We start from the raw sequence: 21,636 nt of genomic DNA, 5'->3' as shown, positions 1-21,636 counted from the left end.
CATTGCTTATACAAATGAAAGATGTAACAGGGTGAGGAAATGGGGGTGAAATAAGCACAGGAAGAAAAAGTAATATGTTGAGTAATGTTAGAACACAAAAATGCAAAAAAACAAACAAACAAACAAACAAAAAAAGCTCTATGTTATCTAGAGCTGGGCCTCAAATTTGCTTTCAGCTTTCCTAGCAGGCGGAGCAGAAAGGGAAACGGGAGGAAAGAGAAGATTCATAATGCCCATAAAATAATTGGGGCCAGTTTTTCCAAAGATTGTATTTCCATTTGCTTGGAGCTGTGTCCCAGCAGTATGTGGCAACAGGCTTCCTCTACCAGCCCATGGGAGCCAATGGTTACATAGCAAGGAGTTTTACAAGTTGGTTGTTAAATCATTGGTAGCTTGAAATCTGCCGTGATGGGAATATTCAAATACATTACAGATATACAAATCAGGTCATTTTTTCTTTCATTTTTTTTTCCTTTTCTCTCTCTCTCTCATTTGCTTTTGCCTCCAGAGAGCCAGTTTACCAGCGCACCCATGCATGTTCTAAAAGTCCTTGTAGGGAAACACTATTCTAGGCCAGAGTTGCTGCAAGTGGGAGGGAGAGAGGCTTGGTGTACAAGCTTGCTGAGTGCCGTAGAAACATCCTGCAGGAGAAGAGAGTCTAAACATCTATGCCCGAGATCAGAGAATGACTGGAGTATGCATCAGCATTATCTACCCCCACTCCCTCAGTCCTTCCTTCTTTCCAATCCTACCCTTTGGAATTTCATTCCTGGGATTACAAGAAATGCTATGCCCAGTGAGGGACGGACATACCTCCCCATTCAAAAATGCATCCAGAGAGACCGGGGAAGCTCCAGTGAAGGATTTTATGCTTTCCATGAGGTTAACATTTCCCAAGCCTGTGTTTCACAGCATTGTTAACAAAAGTCCCATGCTGAAATAAATTTGGGAATGAGTGGATTAAAGTTATCTTTACTGCAGGACTTTTCAGAGCTGTTGGGAGGCAAATGTGTCCTTGTGGCACAGAGTGTACATCAATTCCCAAACTTACTTTACCCAAGGACACTGTAATAGCACATCTTGGGACACCAGGCTGAAAAACACCTGGCTAATCAGGGTTCCTTACAGTTTTGAAAGGTAATACCAGGATATTATTCCACAGAAATATTTTTTTTCACATAGGACTTGAAGCTCTGGCATTTTTTCTTTATAAAAACATGAGTTGCATGTCTTTGCTTTTCACCTGAATCATTTAATTAAGTCCAGAGGTGTCCACACATCCATCAGCAGAGCTTACTTAAGGCATTCAGGGAATCATTTCAGGACAAGAAATTTCTTAACTCGTGGCCTGTGTCCCCAGGAACTCACTCTGTCCTGTTTTGGAAACCAGGCATTGGCAATGTCAAAGCCCAAAGCCAGCACACATTTCAACTCATAAGACTCTACAGCAGAGAATGAGCATTTCTCATCATTTTTTAACCTTGAATTTTTCACCTTCCCTCAGCTCCCATTCTATTTCTTTTTTTCTTTTTCTATCTTTTTCCTTCTTCTTGAAATAGCTTTATAAACTCCCAAGATGGTTTACTGTGATGTGGGCAGCCCACATACGTATTCATTCACCTAATCATTTATGGAGCCCCTCTGGGTTCTGGGCCACGAACGGGACAGACCAGGCCATGTTGTCATGGAGTTCATAGTACAACATTAATGAGTGTTCCTTTCCTCTCCTACTTATCTCCTTTATTTGCTTTGTCTTGGCTCTTTCTCCCCATTTTGCTTGACACCGCATGCTGCTCCTCCCCACTCTTGTTCATCCTTTCTCCTCCCTTCCTTGATAGCTTTTTCCAGTGATTAACAGGAACCCAGCTCAGCTGGTTTTTATCACGCTCCTGTCCTTGCATTTTTCCGACTCAATTAAGCCATTACCAGGGCTAAATGAGGCATGGACTCTCCAAAAGTCACACCTGTCGTCAGGGAGATGGAGGGTAAGAACCTGTGCAGCTGGAGGGCGAACAGCAAGCCTGGCTGGAGGGAGGCAGCCGAGTGTGACTCGGGAGCTTGTGTTCCCACCAGTGCTGAAAGAGGGCCCTCATTTTGAAACAAGATGTCCCTTGCTTTAATACAGAAGGAATAAAGTCTGACACAGACCTGAGGATGGTCACATTAATGATGACAGATAAGATGTCCCTAATTCTTTAGCAAATGCACACCAGGTGCATATAAAAACCCACATTGTGGATGTGTCCTCAGCAAGAGGTAAAGCTGTAACCAGAGCCAGGTACACGGGTTTTGTGATTATTGGTTGAACTTTCTCAGGTTTTTCCCTATTCACCCTCATTAAAACATACACATTTCACCTTTCTGCAGTGGTGGCTTTGCACCTTACTGTTACTGTTCTTAATGATCAGTATGACAAAGGAGGGCAAAGATTATAGTACAATAAATCACAGACAAATCAATGTACTCACCCTATGTAGATAAATGATTTCTACTGGAAATCAATTTTGGTCTCATAACCACCTTTTTTCTAGGCAACCTAGAATTTTTATGTCTGCAGCCTAGGAATCAACAAATTGTAGTTTTTGAGCTTGCCATGCCTCTAACTTACTGAGTGGTTTTTTCTTGTTTGTTTGTTTGTTTGTTTGTTTATTTCTGAGTGGTTTTATGTTTAGAGGTCTATGCTTAGGTTTTATCTGGTTGGAATGTAGGTAAAATCATTCTTCTCTAGAGTTATACAATTTCTGGAAATGTTAAAGCCAAGGGGCAAGAGCCAAGGTGGTTTTTTACTTTGATGGAAATCGAAATGTTGCAATGTTGCCTTCTAATCTTGCCCTTCTATCCTGTCAATTCACCCTTGACTCTGGAACTTTGGGGACAAATGCAAGTTCAACAGATATTGACACTTTTCAGTACCAGGTTCCCTGTTCAGTGCTGGGAATGCCAGCCCTTCTCTGTTTTGTCCTACAATTGCCCAACCAACCCCTGGTTTTTACTGGTCATGCTTCATTCATTTTCATTCAGCAAATATTTGTGGAGCACATACTAAGTTCTAGGCACTGTGTTGGGTGCCAAGCTACAGGGATGAGAAGAGACAGGCCATACCCTCAGGAAGATTCTGGCCCCCACTTTGAATTAATTCTCCTGGCAGTTATCTCCCGCCTCTGTATTCCCTCAACACCTACTTCATGCCTCTTTCTAGCACTTACATCACTGTACTTATAATACATATCCTTATCTCCTTTTAAACCATGAGTACCTTGAAGACGACAATCTCAACTTTCTCTCCTGGGTGCCTCGCACTCCCTAATGTCTAACACATAGGGGAGCTCAATAAATGTTTTTGAATGAATAAATAATTGCATGAATTTACAAATTAATAAACCTATGGAGCCATAGACCAGTCTGCCCTGACCCCCCATCCCACATCTCTTGGATTAGGAACTCAACGATCAGTCATCTGTTAGTACTGCAACACTCCTTGTGATTTCAAGGAACTTCTAAACATAAAACCAGCTGGTACACGGGTCATTTCTTCTTCCAAATATATTTGCCATTGAGATGAAGAACAAATACTAGCTTCAGCTTGTGTTTACAATACTTTTTTGCAGGAGGGCAAATATGATTATATATGATTTAAATGAAATGAACTTATAGTAAGGAAAACAAGTGAGTTTACTTGCGACTCTTGGATAGATACTGTTAATATAGCTACAGAAAGAAGAAATATAATAACAATGGCTTAAACAAACTAGAAGCTCTTTTTATCTGTCATGTAAAAGTCCGGAAACAGTCTGATACAGAGGTTCTGCTCCATGAAATCATCAGCTCATGGTACCATCATTCCCTAAGATAGGGTGCCTGGGTCACGATGGGCTCCAGCTGTCACCGAGACCTCCATGCAGCAGAAGGAAGGAAGAGGGATGAAGGGACAAAGGACAAACACTAACTCCTAAGCAGTTTCTTGGAGGCTGCCACAGGCACTTCAGCTTACATCCCACCGGCCACACGTGATTATAAAGGAAGTTGGGGGAAATGGTTTTAATTCTGGATAACTACATGTCCAGCTAAAAACGATTTTAGTGTGGCATAAAAGGAGTACAGACATGAGCGATACAATCAGATGTCTCCACTGCAGATACTGCAGCTGAAGTGTTAGTTGACTCTTCAAGGACTATTGTATTCTGATTCCTGCAAGCTGAAGTCACAATGATGAACTCCAATTGTTAATCCACTGTGCTATGATCACAGTTGGTACTGCTCTGTCACTATCAATGACAGCAGGAGTGAGGGAGAAGGAAAAGAAAGCTTTTGCAATAAGGAAATTAGGGGGCAGTGGGAGTCTGGATAAGGCATCGGCAACGGCAGTCGAAAGGGGAAGACGGGGGAGAAAGATGGTAGAATCAGCAGGACAAAGTGGTTGGATATTGGAGGAAAGGGAGAGGGAGGATCTAGAATGATTTAGCTTTAAAGCAAATTAGACCCTAGTAATTGGACTTAAAAAGGGCAGTTTGGAGACTGCATTAGACTGGTGGAGTTAACTGCTGTAAATTGACCTGAAATCTCTCCTTGATCTATTACTTCTTGCCATGAATTTTCTTTTGAATGGACTAATTAAGTTAATAAACTTCTCCAAGTAGTTAATCTTTCACAGGGAAAATTTTACAGGTCTTAGTGACCTACCTTAACCAGTAATAATGTTCCCTCTCCTAATTCAGTACACTACTCGGGACTCCTTAAAATTCTTAATTCTTGAGGCATTCTTAATTCAAGTGCCAGAATTTCTCATTTGAGTAAGCTGAATATATGGAGAATCTATTCCCCCATCTAGAAAATGGAGTTGGTACTACAGTTGTGAAATTTAAAATACATTGGATGTTTAAAGGACATGACACAATGCCTGGTTCAATAAATGCAAGTTTTTGTCTCCTTCCAAAGTTCGTTCGTTCTTTCTTTCTTTCTTTCTTTCTTTCTTTCTTTCTTTCTTTTTTTTTTTTGTGCATTCATTCAACATTTATTCAGCAGTTACTAGTGCAGACACTGGACCAAGTGCTAGGGGGCACAGCTGAGTTTAGTTCTTGAAACCAAAGTTATAATATCCTTTTTTTTCACTTCTGAATGTTGAGGTAAATTCTGATCCTCTACACCAATGTGCCTTCCTACTGGACTGGGAGTTCCTGAGGGCAGGGAACATGCATATGTTTGTTACCTTTATATTCCCGGTCCTTAACACATGTACTTATTAAATGTATGAATGAATGCATGACCAAGGTCCAAGAAATGAAGCCAAAAATCTAAATGCAGGACTGGAGTCAGAAAACTACTCCATGGTAGTTCTGGATGGATCATGGCTGTTCAGACATTATTGGAGACAATTCCATGAATGCTGAGTGTCTGTGGGGGTACTCCTTCCACGTGGGGCCCAGTAGCTTCTGCTAGAATGGCTATGGGAAGAGGTAGGCTTCCTAAAGGGCAAGAGGCAGCATATGACAATGATTAAGGGTTCGGGCTCTGGAATCAGACATCTATGCATATAATTACAGTCAAATATGAAAAATCTCCCAAGAGGAGAACTCCAAGATCCAAGATGTAGAAGACTATAACAGGTGGACCTGCCTAGTCTGAGGGTCCAGGGAAGGCCTCCTTGAAGAGTCCTGTAAGTTGCTCACTGCACAACTGAGGGGTTAGTGTGGGTAGAGATCCAGGCTATGCTCCACTCCCAAGATGGATGCCTTAGTGCAGGGCTGTGTCTGGCCCAGAGGAGTTATTTTCTCCATTCACACAAAGGCTCCAGCTTGCCAAGCTACACCTGTGGTTATGAGCACCTAAAAACTGAAAGATAAGTAGATGTTTTCCAGGCAAAGTTTAGGCCAGAGGGACCAAGGAGGGGGAACAGCATGTGTGAGGTCTGGGGATTTTACAAAAGGCCTGGTGCACTTGAGGAACTGAAGGAATTTTGGGATGACTGGAGTGTGGAGTTCAAAGAGAAGATCAACAAGAGTGAAACTGGATCACGGCTAGCATTTTCTGTGAGTTTACTAATTACACTATGTTAATGGCCCTCCATGCTTTATTATATTGAGATCACAGAATGACTTTACTGAAGTCATGTTAGAAAACAGTGAAACTATGATTCAAAGCCAGATTTAACTTCAGAGCCTGTGCTCCAAACCATGTGTTCCGTGGCATCCGAAGATTTGCAAAGGCAGATTGCAAAGGGATGCAACTGGAGGCAGGAAAGCCTATTAGGAAATAATTGCAGAAATCCAGATACGAAATGTTGGCAGGCTTAAGATGGCTTTGGAAATGGAAAGGAGTAGATGGAGTCCAGAGATTTGGGAAGCACAATCTACAGGACTTGGAGGTTGTTTGAGTATGAAAGGCAATGATGAGAAGAGGGAGGAGGCTAGGATGACTCCTTATTTTGTGTCTTTGTGGATGGTGCATCCTTTGCTGAGATTAAAAAACAATGAAGTAACAAGTTTGGGAGGAAGGTGAGTTTAGAGCCTCTCAAGTTGGAAGCACCTGTCATCCAGGTGGAGATGGCCAGGTGACAGTTCAGTGCTGGCTCTGAACCTCAGGAGAAGCTGTATAGTGACCCAACATCAACATATCATTGGTAATTGACCCAGAAAGTGAGTGAGAGAGTGTAGAGAAGAACAAAGATTTCCTGGCAGAAGGACTTTTCCCCCGATCCAGCTGTTGAGCCTTATCAACATAATCTGACCTTTGATTTATCTGCATCCTTTACAAGAACTATTCCTCAAAGGTTTATGGAGTGTCATATTATAAACTGAAACCAGAGATCTGTGATAAGAAGGTACAAAAAAGGGAGTCTACCATAATAAAGAATAAAGAACAAATGGCCTTTTCTGACTTTTTTTTTATTCAAAGCCAGATTTAAATGTAAATAAGACTCACTCTGTATTTTCTATAAGAACATAGGTGCTGAATAAAATATCATTTATATTACAATAATGCAAGGAACTGCTTCTACTAAGAAAATTCTATGCATTATTCACGCAGAAGAATGAATGAATTAAAATCCAGCAACATCAGTGGAGGCCTTAGCTTATCAATGACCTCTTTAAAATGTGGCCTCACAACTGAACACAGTCCTTCCCCAATATGGGAAAGTAAAGTTTTCTGTATCTTACACTAAGTGCTATAAAAATGAGACTCTAAGTCATGCCTTCCCCTCCTGCTACCCCTCAGCCTCTCTAAATGGAAATTCTAAGCCATGTCAGTTGCAGTCATCATAACGAGATGGGATTTAGGCTTAGCTGAATTCATTTTGTCTCTCTTTTCTTTTAGAAAGCATCACAGACACTCTTTACATGATGTGGCTTCTAAAGACTCAAGGACCACCCATCTTACTAGTCTGCAATGGCAAAGGCAGAAATGGATATTCAAACCCCACAGCCTCTGTTCTGTTATTAATCACTCTGTAGACATGTTCCCCCAGTACAGAGAGTGAACCGCACCAAGGGGGAAAGTTCCAGGGGCCCCCAAACCACCAACACTCTTGTCTCTCCCCCTGGAGAAAAAGCAGAACTATGGCGTTTAATAGATGTTGTTTGATCTTCTTGGCAATTACCTGGTGCACTTCTGCCTATGGGCCTGACCAACGAGCCCAGAAGAAAGGGGACATTATCCTCGGGGGGCTCTTTCCTATTCATTTTGGAGTAGCAGCCAAAGATCAAGATCTAAAGTCAAGGCCGGAATCTGTGGAATGTATCAGGTAAGGAAAGGAGCCATGTGCAAGAGTCTCTTCTCTTCTGGTCGTTGTAGAAAAACTGTACCAAACCCAAAGTAATTTTTTCAAACTTGGCTCTCTCTTTTCAAAAATGGTGATTAGTAGTCATGCTGAAATTATTCCACCACCAGCCCTTTTTAAAAGAAATTTTTCAAATAGTAAAATGTCAAAAATGTTGAGTAAAAAAAATCCATGGCCTGTTGGGGGTATGTGTCCAGTCACTTGGTAACTGAATTGTCATTGTTCATCTGGCAGCAGTGTTGCTGAATGAAAGACTAAGTACCCAGAAGGAAATTTATTATAGGTCTTGCAAACCTAAGTAGTAAAATCTCCCATTTACCTTAAGTGCCCTAGGTATTAAGGTCAGTAATACCTGAGTGTTGGTTGCCTCACTCTCACTATTTTTAAAAAAGGATTTTAAAGTTGAAAGAAACCTCAGTGGTTGGCATGATCCAGGCATCTTCAAAATGCAGCCCACAGGATTGTGGAAGTCCTTCTTATAGAAGGCTGAAATCCTGCTGCTTAACACAGATACGCCTAACACCAGTGAAGAAAACACAGAATCTATCTAAGTGTCTCACTGAACTCTCTCTTCAGCCATTGGAAGACAGCTAACACGTCCCACTGAATCACTTCTTTTCCAGGCCTGAGTCAAGGTTTTCTGAACAATTACTTCATGACATGATTTCTAGACCCCTCACCATTCTCATCGCCCTCCATCTAATGCTCCCTAATTTATCATGACTATGATACGGCATCTAGAATTAGGCACAATTCCTTCAAAGAAGATCTGACTTCTGCAGAGTAGAATGGACTGTATATCACCTCCCATCACCAGGATATTGGAGACCATGACTGCACCCCAAGTTTTTACCCAATTTCCAAGAGAAAATACCACTTTCTCTCTAAGACTTGCAATGTTCAGAAGGGATCCAGCATTTTTTTCCTGCTCTTCCTGATTGCTGTAAAATGAAAATGAAAACTACAATTGTACCAACAAAACTGACTTCTGTTCATGTTTCTAATGAAAGCTGGAAAATTAGATAACATTTTCACATTTTTCTCATGAATACAGAAAAACTAAGTACAGAATTTCAATTATGCTGATTATATCCCTCATATAACCCATGTGGACAAATATCCTTTTGTTGTGCTCTACTGGACAGAGTTGTGCGTGTGCTACGTATATATGTAAGATCAAGCAAGAAGCCCTGAAATACACTATATTTTAAATTATATTAAAGAAAGACAGCAAAAGCAGTATAAGTGTTTTATGTAAAGAAATATTCTATAATCTCTCTTAACTTTGCAGGTTTAAAACAAATAGCTAAACAAACAAAAAAAGATGGAAACATAAAGAAAATGACTAGGAGAAAATGTCACATTAAAGTTAGGAACCTAAACAATGCAGTGGAGTATAGCAAACTGTATTCCTTACCTCCTGTCATTGAGTCACTGTAACCTACCAGGTGGAGAGGTAACCTGCAGAGTTATTCCATTTCTTCCTTTGGGCACTAATGCACTGATTCAGCCACTTATCTAGCCCTCACACTTATCTAGCCTAATTCTGGGAGACTGAAAACTATGTCACTGACCCTACTTCTCTTTGTTAAATTTGCTCAATATTTATTTAAAATAATGTTCTTTGAAAAGCAATACATGCTCATTTTTTAAAACAGAATACATAAAGCAAAAGCTCACAATTTTAAAACGCATTGCTCCCCCATCCAGAAATAACCACTGTTTGTAAACAGCCCTCCTATATATGTTTGTTAATTTACGAAGATGAGGCCCATCATTTCCCTTTCCCCTTTGACCTCCAGTAATGTCATAATCTAAATTTGTGACTCGGCCAACCTGAAGTTATTTTTAGGCTCCCACCTACTAAAATTCTAATCTTACTTATATTTTCCCTAATCCTTTCTTTTAATCTCTGTATTATTTTTAATACTTCACATCAGCAACTTCAAACTCTTTGCTGGATGAAGCAGATACAAATTATTCATTCTATTACTAATAACAATCTTTGCTATCATCACTCCCTCTGTGTAAGGCACCATTCTGAAAATTTTGCATAATTATCTCATTTCACAGCCACCATATGAGGTAGGCACTGTCCCCATTTGACAGAGAGAGACACATCATGAAACCAGAGTAACAGAACCATGATTCAAACCCAGCTTTGCCCAGTCCCTACTCTCAAGCGATTGACCAGAAAGCCTCCCATTTTCTTCCATTTCTTCTTTCTTCCAGGTACAATTTCCGTGGGTTTCGTTGGTTACAAGCAATGATATTTGCCATCGAGGAAATCAACAGCAGCCCAGCCCTTCTTCCCAACATGACACTGGGATACAGAATATTTGACACTTGCAACACCGTTTCTAAAGCCTTGGAGGCCACCCTGAGTTTTGTGGCACAGAATAAAATTGATTCTCTGAACCTTGACGAGTTCTGCAACTGCTCAGAGCATATCCCCTCTACCATCGCTGTGGTGGGAGCAACTGGCTCAGGCATCTCCACAGCAGTGGCAAACCTGCTGGGCCTCTTCTACATCCCCCAGGTACATGTGCCTTCTTAGATGGGGCAGCAGTGTAAGCAGGGATCAGGACTCAAAGGGCTGTTGTGCCCACTGTCCATACAGCTTGCTATTTTCCTACCTCTGGCTTTACATTAGCACAGAAGACCTTTCAATTAGTCGGGGCACTGTACCATGACCATTTGGGATTTCTGAGACCCCAACACCAACCATGTCAACTAAACCTTCAAGACTCTTCCAAAATTCTTTTAAACATACCATGTACAAAACTTTGTCTTTTTTATCAAAGTGTTCAGTTATTTATTTTTCATCCCCTTCCTTTGGTAAATGCCATTCTTCTGCCTTTACTAAAAGAAATGAGACCATGTGATGTAAATCCCACCTTTCAAACTCAAAATATCTGTCCCTAATCCTATTCCCTTAAAAGTCTACCTCTCTACCTTCTGGCTGAGAGTTTAGCTCAGGGGGAAGCAGAGTATACTTTCTCACAGAACAAGAACTTAATCATTGTCTTGCACATTCTAGAAATGGAAAATACTCTATTTCATTCAACAAATACTTATAGACCATATATGAATAAATAGTGTCCACTTTGCAGGAACTCAACCTCGGTGAGGAGATGTCTGTATTTTCAAATTCTAGAAAACAGTTCACTAAAACAAGTGCTATCATAAACATTTATTCAAGTTTGCATATTTCCCCCCGTGAAGTAAACCTTTTTGCATGTTAATATTCATAGATTTATGACATCATTTTATAATAGTGAAAAATTGGAAACAACCTAAATGTCCACGGATGGGACAATCAGCTCAATTGTGAACGTCCTTTATAACAATTTTAAAATTCAATTATAAATGATAATTGATTTATCATTTTTGATGTTTAATATTTAAAATTTGTAAGAGTACCTTTCATAAATTCACATTTATATGTTGGGAGTCTCCATTTCTTTGGTGATAGACATTATCATTTTATATACATATGGCAACTAAAAAAAGTCTTGTCATCATTTCCCGAATCCTTACTTCAGGGAATTAAAGGTGTTTCCCATGGGGAAGCCCTGACTCTATAACTTTTTCGCAAAATGATCTAACAATGCCCTTATCAGTAAATGTGCTGGGCAATATGCAAATACACACCTTATAATTTTGGCATATTGTACAGAATTTTTTTTAAATACACAGTTAAAGTGAGTTGTTGTAGCCAATAGGCATAAGATGTAATTGCCACCAAGTAAAGAACCCAAAGTAAAGGTTTTAATTCTTTGTGGTTTGGATGAAAGATGAGGTTGAGCTAAATTTGAATTATAAAAGTGAAGACTATAATAATTCTCAGTCAAAACAATGTCACGTGTATCTACAGCAGTGGTTCTCTGCTGTGACTGCATGTTGGAATCATACAGGGAGCTTTAAAAATACCGATGCTTGGGTTTCACACCCCAGAGATCTGGGTTTAATTGATATGAGATGCAGCCTGGGTGGCAGGAGTTTTGGAAAGCTCCTGAGGTAATCCTAATTTGCAGCAGAGTTGGGAATCACTGTTTTCTTGGGTGGGGGCAGAGGCCCAGAGGTATTTCTTATGCCACTCATGCCACCAAGTGGATGGAATAAGCAGACCAGCTAGAACAGTTGTGGTTAGAAGTTCTCTGAATCATTCATGAAATTCTCCGCTCTCACAATAAAAAAAGTTTTGTGTGCTTTTGAGGGTTTTTTGTTTTGTTCTGTTCTGTTTTGTTTTTTGGTGGGGAGAACAGGTAATGAAGTAGTACTTATCCCCATTTTTATGGTTTCTTTTTAAAAACTGGACAAATATTATAAATGCATTTTAAGAGAAACATATCCATAGTAGATATATTTGTTTGTAATGTTAATCCTTTTAAAGTGCTTTTCAGCCCACTTTTCAAAAGAAGTAAGCAATAATTGATGAATTTACAAAACGTCTGAGTAGGTTTTTCATTTGCAAACATCTGATTCAGAAGCCTGCTGTTTGGGTCTGCAAGTAGAGCTCTGAAAAACAATAACATCTCAACAAATTAGTTAATCTAACTACCTACACCTCATGAACTCTCATAACAGCAAGAAGGGGCTTATTCTGATAAAAGAAAAAATTGTCAATTTCATATTATGACTTCCAAAATCAAAGCTCTTATCAGAAAAATCATGCCCCCTTAGCAAAGTTGGCCCTGGTGGGTTTTTTTGTTTTGTTTTGTTTTGTTTTGTTTTTTAGAGGCGGTGGAGAGGGGAGGGTAGAGGGAGAGGGTGAGAGAGAATCTTAAGCAGGTTCCATGGCCAGCATGGAGCCCGATGCAGGGCAAGATCTCACAACCTTGAGATCATTACCTGAGCCAAAATCAAGAGTCACACATTCAACTGAGCCCACCCAGGTGCCCTGGTCCTGAACTTTCATACACCAATGTCTTTCATATTTTTGATGTAGAAACTATTCATTGGTAAGAAGGAATATATTGGAAAATTCAGGGAGGGCACATGATGTGATGAGCACTGGGTGTTATATGCAACTAATGAATCATTGAACACTACGTCAAAAACTAATGGTGCTATATGTTGGCTAATTGAATTTAAATTTTAAAAAAAGATCTAAAAAAGGAAAATTCATTTTAAAACATTGAACATAGAAAACTATTTCAACTGGTGAGAAATATTAAAAGGACATTCCCCCCAATTTTTCAACTTGGTTTCCTTTAAAATCTCTGTAGAAAACTGGAGAACAAGAGATATTAAACACTCTGGCATTACCAAGAGAGGGAACAACTGGAAACTGGGAGAGAGAAATTAGGCAGAATAGGAAAGAGGACCCTTGGGGCTCCTCTGAAGAGCCTTGGGTTTATAACCCACAGGGAACCTCATTCCTTCCAGAAGTAAGTCATGGACAAAGTGTTCGTCATAGTGAAGGGGAAGCTAAAACGTTTAGGTCAGAACCCGGACCTAACAGGAAAAAGATGTGTACATGGATATATTATAACCAATGAGGCAGCACAGAGGAAGTTAGGAGCGACTATGGAACAGTGTATAAAGACTCTCCTTGAAAGTATAAGTAGATTCCATTATTGTTGGGTTGACTTTATGGCCAGACCCATTTCTGAAGGTAGCATTGTGAAGAATCACCCACTGGGAATTATGGTGCTCCCTAAATGACAGATGCTTGAGTGCTCACACCCACCCTGGAGATAACAGATTCTGGCTGTCTTCACCTTTTCATCCCAACTGCCATGAACAGCATGTTTGATAAGTTAAATTCATGAATGCTCAAAAAACCACCCCGCACAGCCTCCCTCAGTGGTACCTCACTCACTCATTCATCCTGTGTTCTTTCCAGGTCAGCTATGCCTCCTCCAGCAGACTCCTCAGCAACAAGAATCAGTTCAAGTCATTCCTCCGTACCATCCCCAATGATGAACACCAGGCCACCGCCATGGCAGACATTATTGAGTATTTCCGCTGGAACTGGGTGGGCACAATTGCAGCTGATGATGACTACGGACGGCCAGGGATTGAGAAGTTTCGTGAGGAAGCAGAGGAGAGGGACATCTGCATTGACTTCAGTGAACTCATCTCCCAGTATTCTGATGAGGAAGAGATCCAGCAAGTGGTGGAGGTGATCCAGAATTCCACAGCCAAAGTCATTGTTGTTTTCTCCAGTGGCCCAGACCTCGAACCCCTCATCAAGGAGATCGTCCGGCGCAATATCACAGGGAGGATCTGGCTGGCCAGTGAGGCTTGGGCCAGTTCTTCCTTGATCGCTATGCCCGAGTACTTCCATGTGGTTGGAGGCACCATTGGATTCGCTCTGAAGGCTGGGCAGATCCCAGGGTTCCGGGAATTCCTGCAGAAAGTCCATCCCAGGAAGTCTATCCACAATGGTTTTGCCAAGGAGTTTTGGGAAGAAACATTTAACTGCCACCTCCAAGAAGGTGCTAAAGGGCCTTTGTCCATGGACACTTTCCTGAGAGGTCACGAAGAAGGTGGTGGCAGGATAAGCAACAGCTCCACTGCCTTCCGACCTCTTTGTACAGGGGATGAGAACATCAGCAGCGTGGAGACCCCTTATATGGATTATACACACTTACGAATTTCCTACAATGTCTACTTAGCGGTCTATTCCATTGCTCATGCCCTGCAAGATATATACACATGCTTACCTGGAAGAGGGCTCTTCACCAACGGTTCCTGTGCAGATATCAAGAAGGTTGAGGCTTGGCAGGTACATCCTTCACTTAGATAGCAGTTCACTTGTATTTTGGCAGAGTTGGGCGGATTCAGGCAAGACAGATAAAGTGGTACCTCAAAAAGGCAGTATCTAAATGACATTGCTATACATAACTTTGGATTCAAATTGCCTTTTCAAACATCTGAGCAACTGACTTCTGCAAAATTAATAGTCATTTAATTTGATTATCTGTTTAAAGCCTTGGATCTTTAGCCCAGTGGTTCAGAATACCTAGAGTATAGCCCCTAAAAGCTTTTAAATATCCTGGAACAGATTTAATACTGTGTGGAGTATTTTTACAATGCTTAAATTACAGATATTGTTCCCTTATAACAAGTATTTGTTGAGTACCTATTATATTCCATGCACTAAGGGGCATAAAACTAGTGTTATTGTGTTTAGCCACTATTACCATAATATTATTTACAATATAATGTGCTGGACCACCCAGTAAGCCAACTAAGCTTAAGACACTAGCAAATCAAGGGCATAGGGGAAAAAAAAAAAAACTCTTCTTAAAAAGATTTGATATTGGATATTTCAAAAAGAAATACTGAAGTAGTTATCATAGAAAATGATTAGATGAAGGTGGAACTCCTACCCTCATTTTATGGTTTAGTCTTATTTTGTATTTTTGATTTGAATTACACATAAAAGAGACATCATAATCTTTTTCATTTCATAGAACTTCTGAAGATAAAAGTCTGCCTGACTTAAATCCTACATAGCTGCCCATGTCTTGCATACCATGATTTTTCAACCAAACCTTGTTTGACACTCCCTTTGTATTTTCCTCAGTTCTAGACTGACCTATCAGAGAGTGCATGATCGTTAGGGAGAGGGGAAGGGCACATTCCTGAACATGAGTTGAATGACCCAGCCTCCAGCTTCAGCTCCAGCTTCCCCATATACTAGCTACATCACCCCTGGCAAGCCACTGCTTTGAGCAGTCTCTTCATCTGTAAAATGGCCCTAATATCTAGCCTACTTTTTCACCCAAGGTTCTTTTGAAGATGAAATGTGATGACATATGTGAAAGCAATTTATAAATTTTCAAGCTTTAAATAGATGGTGATTATTATAGTAGTATTTCAATATGCCTCTAATTAAGCTATCAGTTAGGTTAAAAAATGGTAACTACAACAACTGTGTATGTAGAAACCAACTACCACAGACCCTTGGGAAAAGATACCAAGAAACAAAGAACGTACAACCTATGTCAGTCATTTTAGAGACTCTCATGGGATCAGAAGTGACTGCCTAGGGTGGTACAATGAGCCAGGACCACAAGTACTTCTTAACCCTTCTTGTGTAGAGAAAATCTCATTCAGATGTTATTGTTGGCTGAAGCTTCTCATCTCTATGAGGTACTTAAAGTTTCTTTCCTTGCACTGCACCACCCCCTTCCTGCACCCTAGCAAAAAACAAAGCGGGGGGGGGAGTTCCAATGATAGTCAAAAACAAAAAAGACTTCAGGAGCCATAATGATAAAGAGTGGTTTTAAGAGGGAGGAATAAAAGGACAATATTTTAGTAAATACTGTTGTCTTTCCTCCCTTTCCTTCCATGTCCCCTGAAAGGAAGACTCCAGCTCTTGAAAAGCCTACAGGATGAGGGTGAGGTTGAAGGGGAAAGAGGCTTCCAGTACATAATTTGACAGTTCTGTTCTTCAGTGGCTCCTCTCCAAACACGGAAGTAAGATCCAGATGGTCAAGACCAAAGCTTGGGCATATGTGAAAAAAGCTGTAAGAAGGAGGCTATAGTCAAGACTGGGACTTTTAGTTCCATACAGTGGAAAACCCAAACCAAATTGGCATAAGCAGAAGAAACTCATATTATTAGCAGCTCATAATATTGAAAATTGGAGAAGTATTCCAGATACAAGTAGATGCTTTCATCTCCATCTCTGTTCTTTATTCCTCATGGTTAGTAGTTTTCAGCCTCTATAGTAGCTTCAGGCTCATAAAATCTTTACTGTTAGGCTCTTACTTCCCATGATCTCCTGTAAAAGTCCCAGAAACCACATTGATTGACCAGTCCAGGATCACATATCCATCCCTGAAGCTAGGAGTGGAATCCTTTTAAACTATATAGACTGAGAGTAAGAAGAGGAGTGGATCCCCAAAGGGAAATCAGGATGCTGTTACCAAAAGGAGGAAAAAAGAGAGGCAAAGCAGGCAAAATTAAGATCCAACACAGACACCTCAGCTGACAGGTTAAGTACAGGTTAAGATGTGCCATCCTGGCTCACACAAAGTCTGGCACAAGTCCTCCAGGAGAGGAGACAGATAGGAAAATAGGGTCACAGCTCTAGGGAGGAATAATATGTAGTCTTTGGCCAAAACGTCCTGTGTACTTGCTGTAAGTCTCCTTTAAGCCTTGTCTCTATCTATCAGGAGATGGACCGACAATTATTCACTCTCATTATGAAGACCTACGTGGAAACCTATCACCTTACATTATATATAATCTAATCCAAAGATCTCAGCCTGGAATTCCACCCCCATCTCTCTCAATTCTCCTTTAAGCCAACCTGCCTAACACCTCCCCCACAAAAGTATCTATGAGATTTTGGCATAGTATTTTTGCTTAGATCATATCCCACACCTGAAAGGCCATCAATTTTTGTTTCCTGTATCCACTGTCTACCACAAAGTTTTAACTCTTTCTCAAAACTGACTTTCTCCTAGAAGTCTTTGCAAGTCATACTCCCACACACACTTTTTATGGCCACTCTTTCTTCCTCATTTTTGCCATTTACATACTCAACTTAAGCTTCTGTAACTCTTCAGTTGACTGAAATAGGTTCCTATTAATTAAACTTCTGGTTAAATTAGGTCAATCACAAGTTTTTTCTTTTGTTGACCTTTGCTCCCCCTAAAATTTGTCCATCAATTCATATGCCTTAAAGTATCACTAACAGATAATTTATGAGCACACAACACACAATTCCCTCCTGACCTCCTCAGAGAACCCAAGTCCTTCTCACTGCTCCTTAGCTCTCTCTTCACTCTGACTCCTCCACTGTACTGTTCAGCACTATTCCAGAACATTTGACACCTGCGTATGTGTAGAATAAGTGAAAGAAAGAATCGAAATCTAGTTGATTTGGCCTGACAACTAGAGTCCTTTCAGGAAAGTGTTCAACCCAACAACCCATCCTTGAATCAATCACTCTGGTCCAAGTACTCTAGACTCTGATTAGATAAGCCTGTGTCACATGCCCAACAATCAAATTTGTATGGAACCTCACGTAAGGAAGTGTGGAACCACCTTCTTCCTTCTCTCAGGATGATTGTACATAAGGCATGCTTCCTACTTTCCCCTACCTTATACCAACCACTCACTAGTCAAAAAATGGTATGCATAATGACAGAACCATGGTGGTAACAGAAATCAGATGGAATTGATCTTTCCAGGAATTGCTAGTACTGTTGGGATTTGGAGAGAGGGGTGAATTGGGGTGAAAACCAGAAGAGATGGAGGGTAGATAAGGAAATATGGTTGAGGTTAGAGAAGGGAATTAGTCCTGGATCTTCCCAACACTCTTAGTACAAGAAGTGGGCAAGAAATAATAGTCTCCTTACCTGTGTAAACCATCCCTCATTCACCCCTGTGTGGATGGGGTGCTTTGTACATCCCATCACATTTTCCCTCTGTGCTATGATGCCATGTGTAAGAGTTGGAAATCCTAGACAACAGTGGGGGGTTTCTAGTCTCTTCTAATCTTTGGTTTATTTCAATTAAACATTAGAGTATGTGCCAAGAGGTGGTTCCCATTTACGCTTATAATGAGCAACAGTTTGACTTTAAAATCCTTTGGAGAAAATACCCTAAAAGGCCACAAGATGGAAATAGTACCACATAAAACACAGTATGTGACCATCTCAATGTGTGCACGTTGTAAGTACCTGTCCCTCTTTTACTACATCTTTCGCAGTATTTAGTTTTCTTCATGAGCTAGTTTCTGTCTGTATATTATCTTTTATGTTTAAGTCTTTCCATTATCCATTTTCCTTTCTCTTCCCCTTCATTTATTCTTATTTTTCTCACATTTCTCCCCAAGTAAAATAGTTTAGAGGCATATTATACTGGATTGTAATTTCAAGTAAGATTTTATATTTTCTTTTTTTAACAGAACTATTAGTGCCTTCTTTTAAAATTCCAAAAGAAGAGTGTTCTCTCTGGGGAAAATATTTAAACTATTTTGTAATGTATGTTGTTCTTTTGTGGGTCAATGATTATCAATTTAAAGATTCCCTATCATTGCTTTTAAGGGTGAAACAGTTTCCATCCCAACCTTCCCTGCTATGCAAGGTATTAATGTAGAAAATTAAGTGTTCAAAGGCAAAACTTGAAAGTCAACATGCCAAAAGAAACATTAAAAATATCTAGAAAGATGACTTAAAGATATGACTTAGAAAACAAATAATTGATTATTAATGGACAAGGTATAAATTTTGACTAGAAAAATTCAATACTCATGATTTTATTTATATACCTGCTGTGAGGGTGAAACAGAACAATACTATACAGGTTAGGATTTGAAGTAAGGATGAAAACAAATGATATCATCTGAGATGGGCCTTGAAGGATGGACAGACAAGATTTTTGGAAAAGGTCTATTCCTTGGAGAAAATGTCAAATGCAAAGGCAAATACACAACAATGTAGGTAAACCCCCAAAACATCATGCTGAGCGAAAAAATCCAGACTTAAAAAAAAAAAAAGTCATACTCTTTTATTACTACACTTATATGATATCCTTTCTCTAATGATAGAAAGAAAACAGATCCACTTAGTCTAATGGTGGAAAGAAAACAGATCCACAGTAGCCTAGGGTTCCAAGTCGGGGTGGGGACTAACTTGGAAGGGACATCTGGGAACCTTTTGGGATGATAGTAGTGGTGGTTACACAGGCATATTTTCCAAAAGTCAGAACTATCCTCTTAAAATAGGCATATTTTACCCTATGTAAACTATACTTCAATATAGTTGATTAAAAATATAGAACAATGAAAATTCCCTGGAATGGGAAAGTTCAGGCCATGCATGGAGATAGATGTTGTTCAGTATGGACCAGTTTTCCGATTAAGGCCTCTTGTGTTGCCACAAGCATTATACCATGTCTCCATGATCCCATTTTAAAAATAAGCCCATAATCTCAACCTAAATATTACACTAGTTAACCTGTTGTAACTAGCAATAGACAATGTAATAGGTAGACGTCTAGTCTGACTCCTACACCTGAGTAGATAGTATATAGTGTAATGGTTGACAGCTTGGACCCTAGAGCCAAACTAACTAGATCTAAATCCCAATTGCTACTTAACAGCTGTATGACCTTGGGCAGTCACTTAATGGGCCTGTGCCTCACCTTCCTAACCTGAAAAGTGGAGATAATGAAATGTATAAATTCATTATAAGGATGACATTAGTTAATATGTATAAAGTGCTTAGGATACTGTCTATACATAATAAGTGCTCAATAAATATTAGTCTTGAGTATTATTCTTTTGTAGGTGAGGAAAGAAACTTTTTAAAAAAATCTCTTTTGGCATTTTTGATTGTCTTCTCACCCAAAGAAGCCAAAATGATTTGCCCAAAGTCATATATCTAGCCAGTATGAAAGCCCACATCTGCCCCAGGCAGTCTGTTCCCCTGATAACACCAAGATTACTGTTAAGAGAACCAGTACCCAACTGTCCCTCTGGGCATATGCTTTCTAGCTCCTAAGCGGCTGCTGGGTCAGCCAATGGTTTCACAGTGAAGAAAGTGGTCTCTACCTTCAACCTGGGTGATCACCTGAGGAAACCAACCGTCCTGAAACTGATTCATATATAGACACAAAGACAAAGTACAGTGTGCAAATAAGAGTGGACACAACTGACCAAATTAGAGTATACCAAACATCCCTCCGTCCATCTTGAATATAATTGTTATCTCTTGTCACTAAAAGTGCCTGTTTGGCCCATATTAGGCACTTAATAAATACTTGTTGAATGAAAAAAGAAAGAGAGAGAATGGGACAATCATAAATACTGAGAGAAGGCAGGGGTTAAGTGGGTAACAACAAAACAGTAGAGAGACATAGGCACAGATAAAAGAGAAGGTGAGTGCTCTGAAAGAAGTCAGCAGAAAACGCTCGTGTAAAAAAGACCCACAGTAATTCTGACTTCAGGGGTGCTCAGTCAGTTAAGCATCTGCCTTCAGCTCAGGTCATGATCCCAGGTCCTGGGATTGAGCGCCATGTCAGGCTCTCTGCTCAGTGGGGAGCCTACTTCTCCTTCTCCCTCTGCCTACCATTCTGCCTACTTGTGCTCTCTCTCTCTCTCTGTCAAATAAATAATAAAATCTTTAAAAAAAATTCTGACTTCATAAATTTGGGCTGAAACTTACCTCCTCATTATCAATGAGATAAATGATGGGGAAAATACCACTTCAATAAGTATTTTAAGAGTATTAAAAAAGAGCGTAAATAGGATTATTGAGACATGAAGATACGGAAACCATTAAATTTTATTCTTATTTTTAATTGACACAGGCTTCCTAAGAATCTGATCAGGAACAATTTTTAGCCTAATTTGTACCAATGAATATTCCTAAAAGGAGGAAAGAAGCTTTTTAAAAAAATCTCTTTTGGCATTTTTGGTTGTCTCTCTATTAAGGGACTGTCAGCCCTACATTCAGGTGTTGGCTGCTCCCCTCGCCTTCTGGCATACTCTGTCATCAGTCTTACATGGAACAGCTGTTTGCGGGACTGACCCTTGTCTTCAGGACACTCCCAGCTGTTACACCAACATTACTACATTATGGTGATTCCAACTTTCTTTTTCCTCAAGAAAGTGGTGGAAGTTTTTGAATCCATTTTTCCCATGTTTTGAATGTTTACTTAGAATTAAATATATGCCTGTAACCAAAAACATTACATGCAAAATATAATATCTAGCTGCAGCCTTCTAAAAAGACATATTCCCCCATGGGGGAAAAAAAAGGATCTTTTCCCTCTATGAAGAGGTTGACATTTGATTCTCTGAAAACTATAATTCTTCTAATACGACTTCCCTACCACTCTTAAGTAAAATCTTCTAGCACATTTTAAAACAAATTCTAGTATTTCCC

General features: G+C 39.9%; 1 protein-coding gene across 2 annotated transcripts in view; it reads left to right on the top strand.

The window, feature by feature from the left end:
- Positions 1 to 21,636, top strand: part of CASR (calcium sensing receptor) — a 50,058-nt gene that overhangs the window by 12,864 nt on the left and 15,558 nt on the right. Inside the window, exons 2-4 of one of the 2 annotated variants that reach the window (XM_035000046.1) lie at positions 7,312 to 7,738; positions 10,007 to 10,313; positions 13,626 to 14,510. In XM_035000046.1, coding sequence (XP_034855937.1) covers positions 7,554 to 7,738; positions 10,007 to 10,313; positions 13,626 to 14,510 — 1,377 coding nt within the window. In that variant the 5' untranslated portion in view covers positions 7,312 to 7,553. Of the gene's footprint in view, positions 1 to 7,112; positions 7,739 to 10,006; positions 10,314 to 13,625; positions 14,511 to 21,636 lie in introns of those variants that run through there. The other variant, XM_035000043.1, reaches the window with a different exon arrangement.

The sequence above is a fragment of the Mirounga leonina genome, unplaced genomic scaffold (assembly GCF_011800145.1).
Source record: "Mirounga leonina isolate KUSES-001 unplaced genomic scaffold, KU_Mleo_1.0 Mir_115, whole genome shotgun sequence".
Taxonomy (NCBI): domain Eukaryota; kingdom Metazoa; phylum Chordata; class Mammalia; order Carnivora; family Phocidae; genus Mirounga; species Mirounga leonina.
Note: the sequence above shows the minus strand (reverse complement) of the source record. Positions and strands in the feature narration are given on the sequence as shown.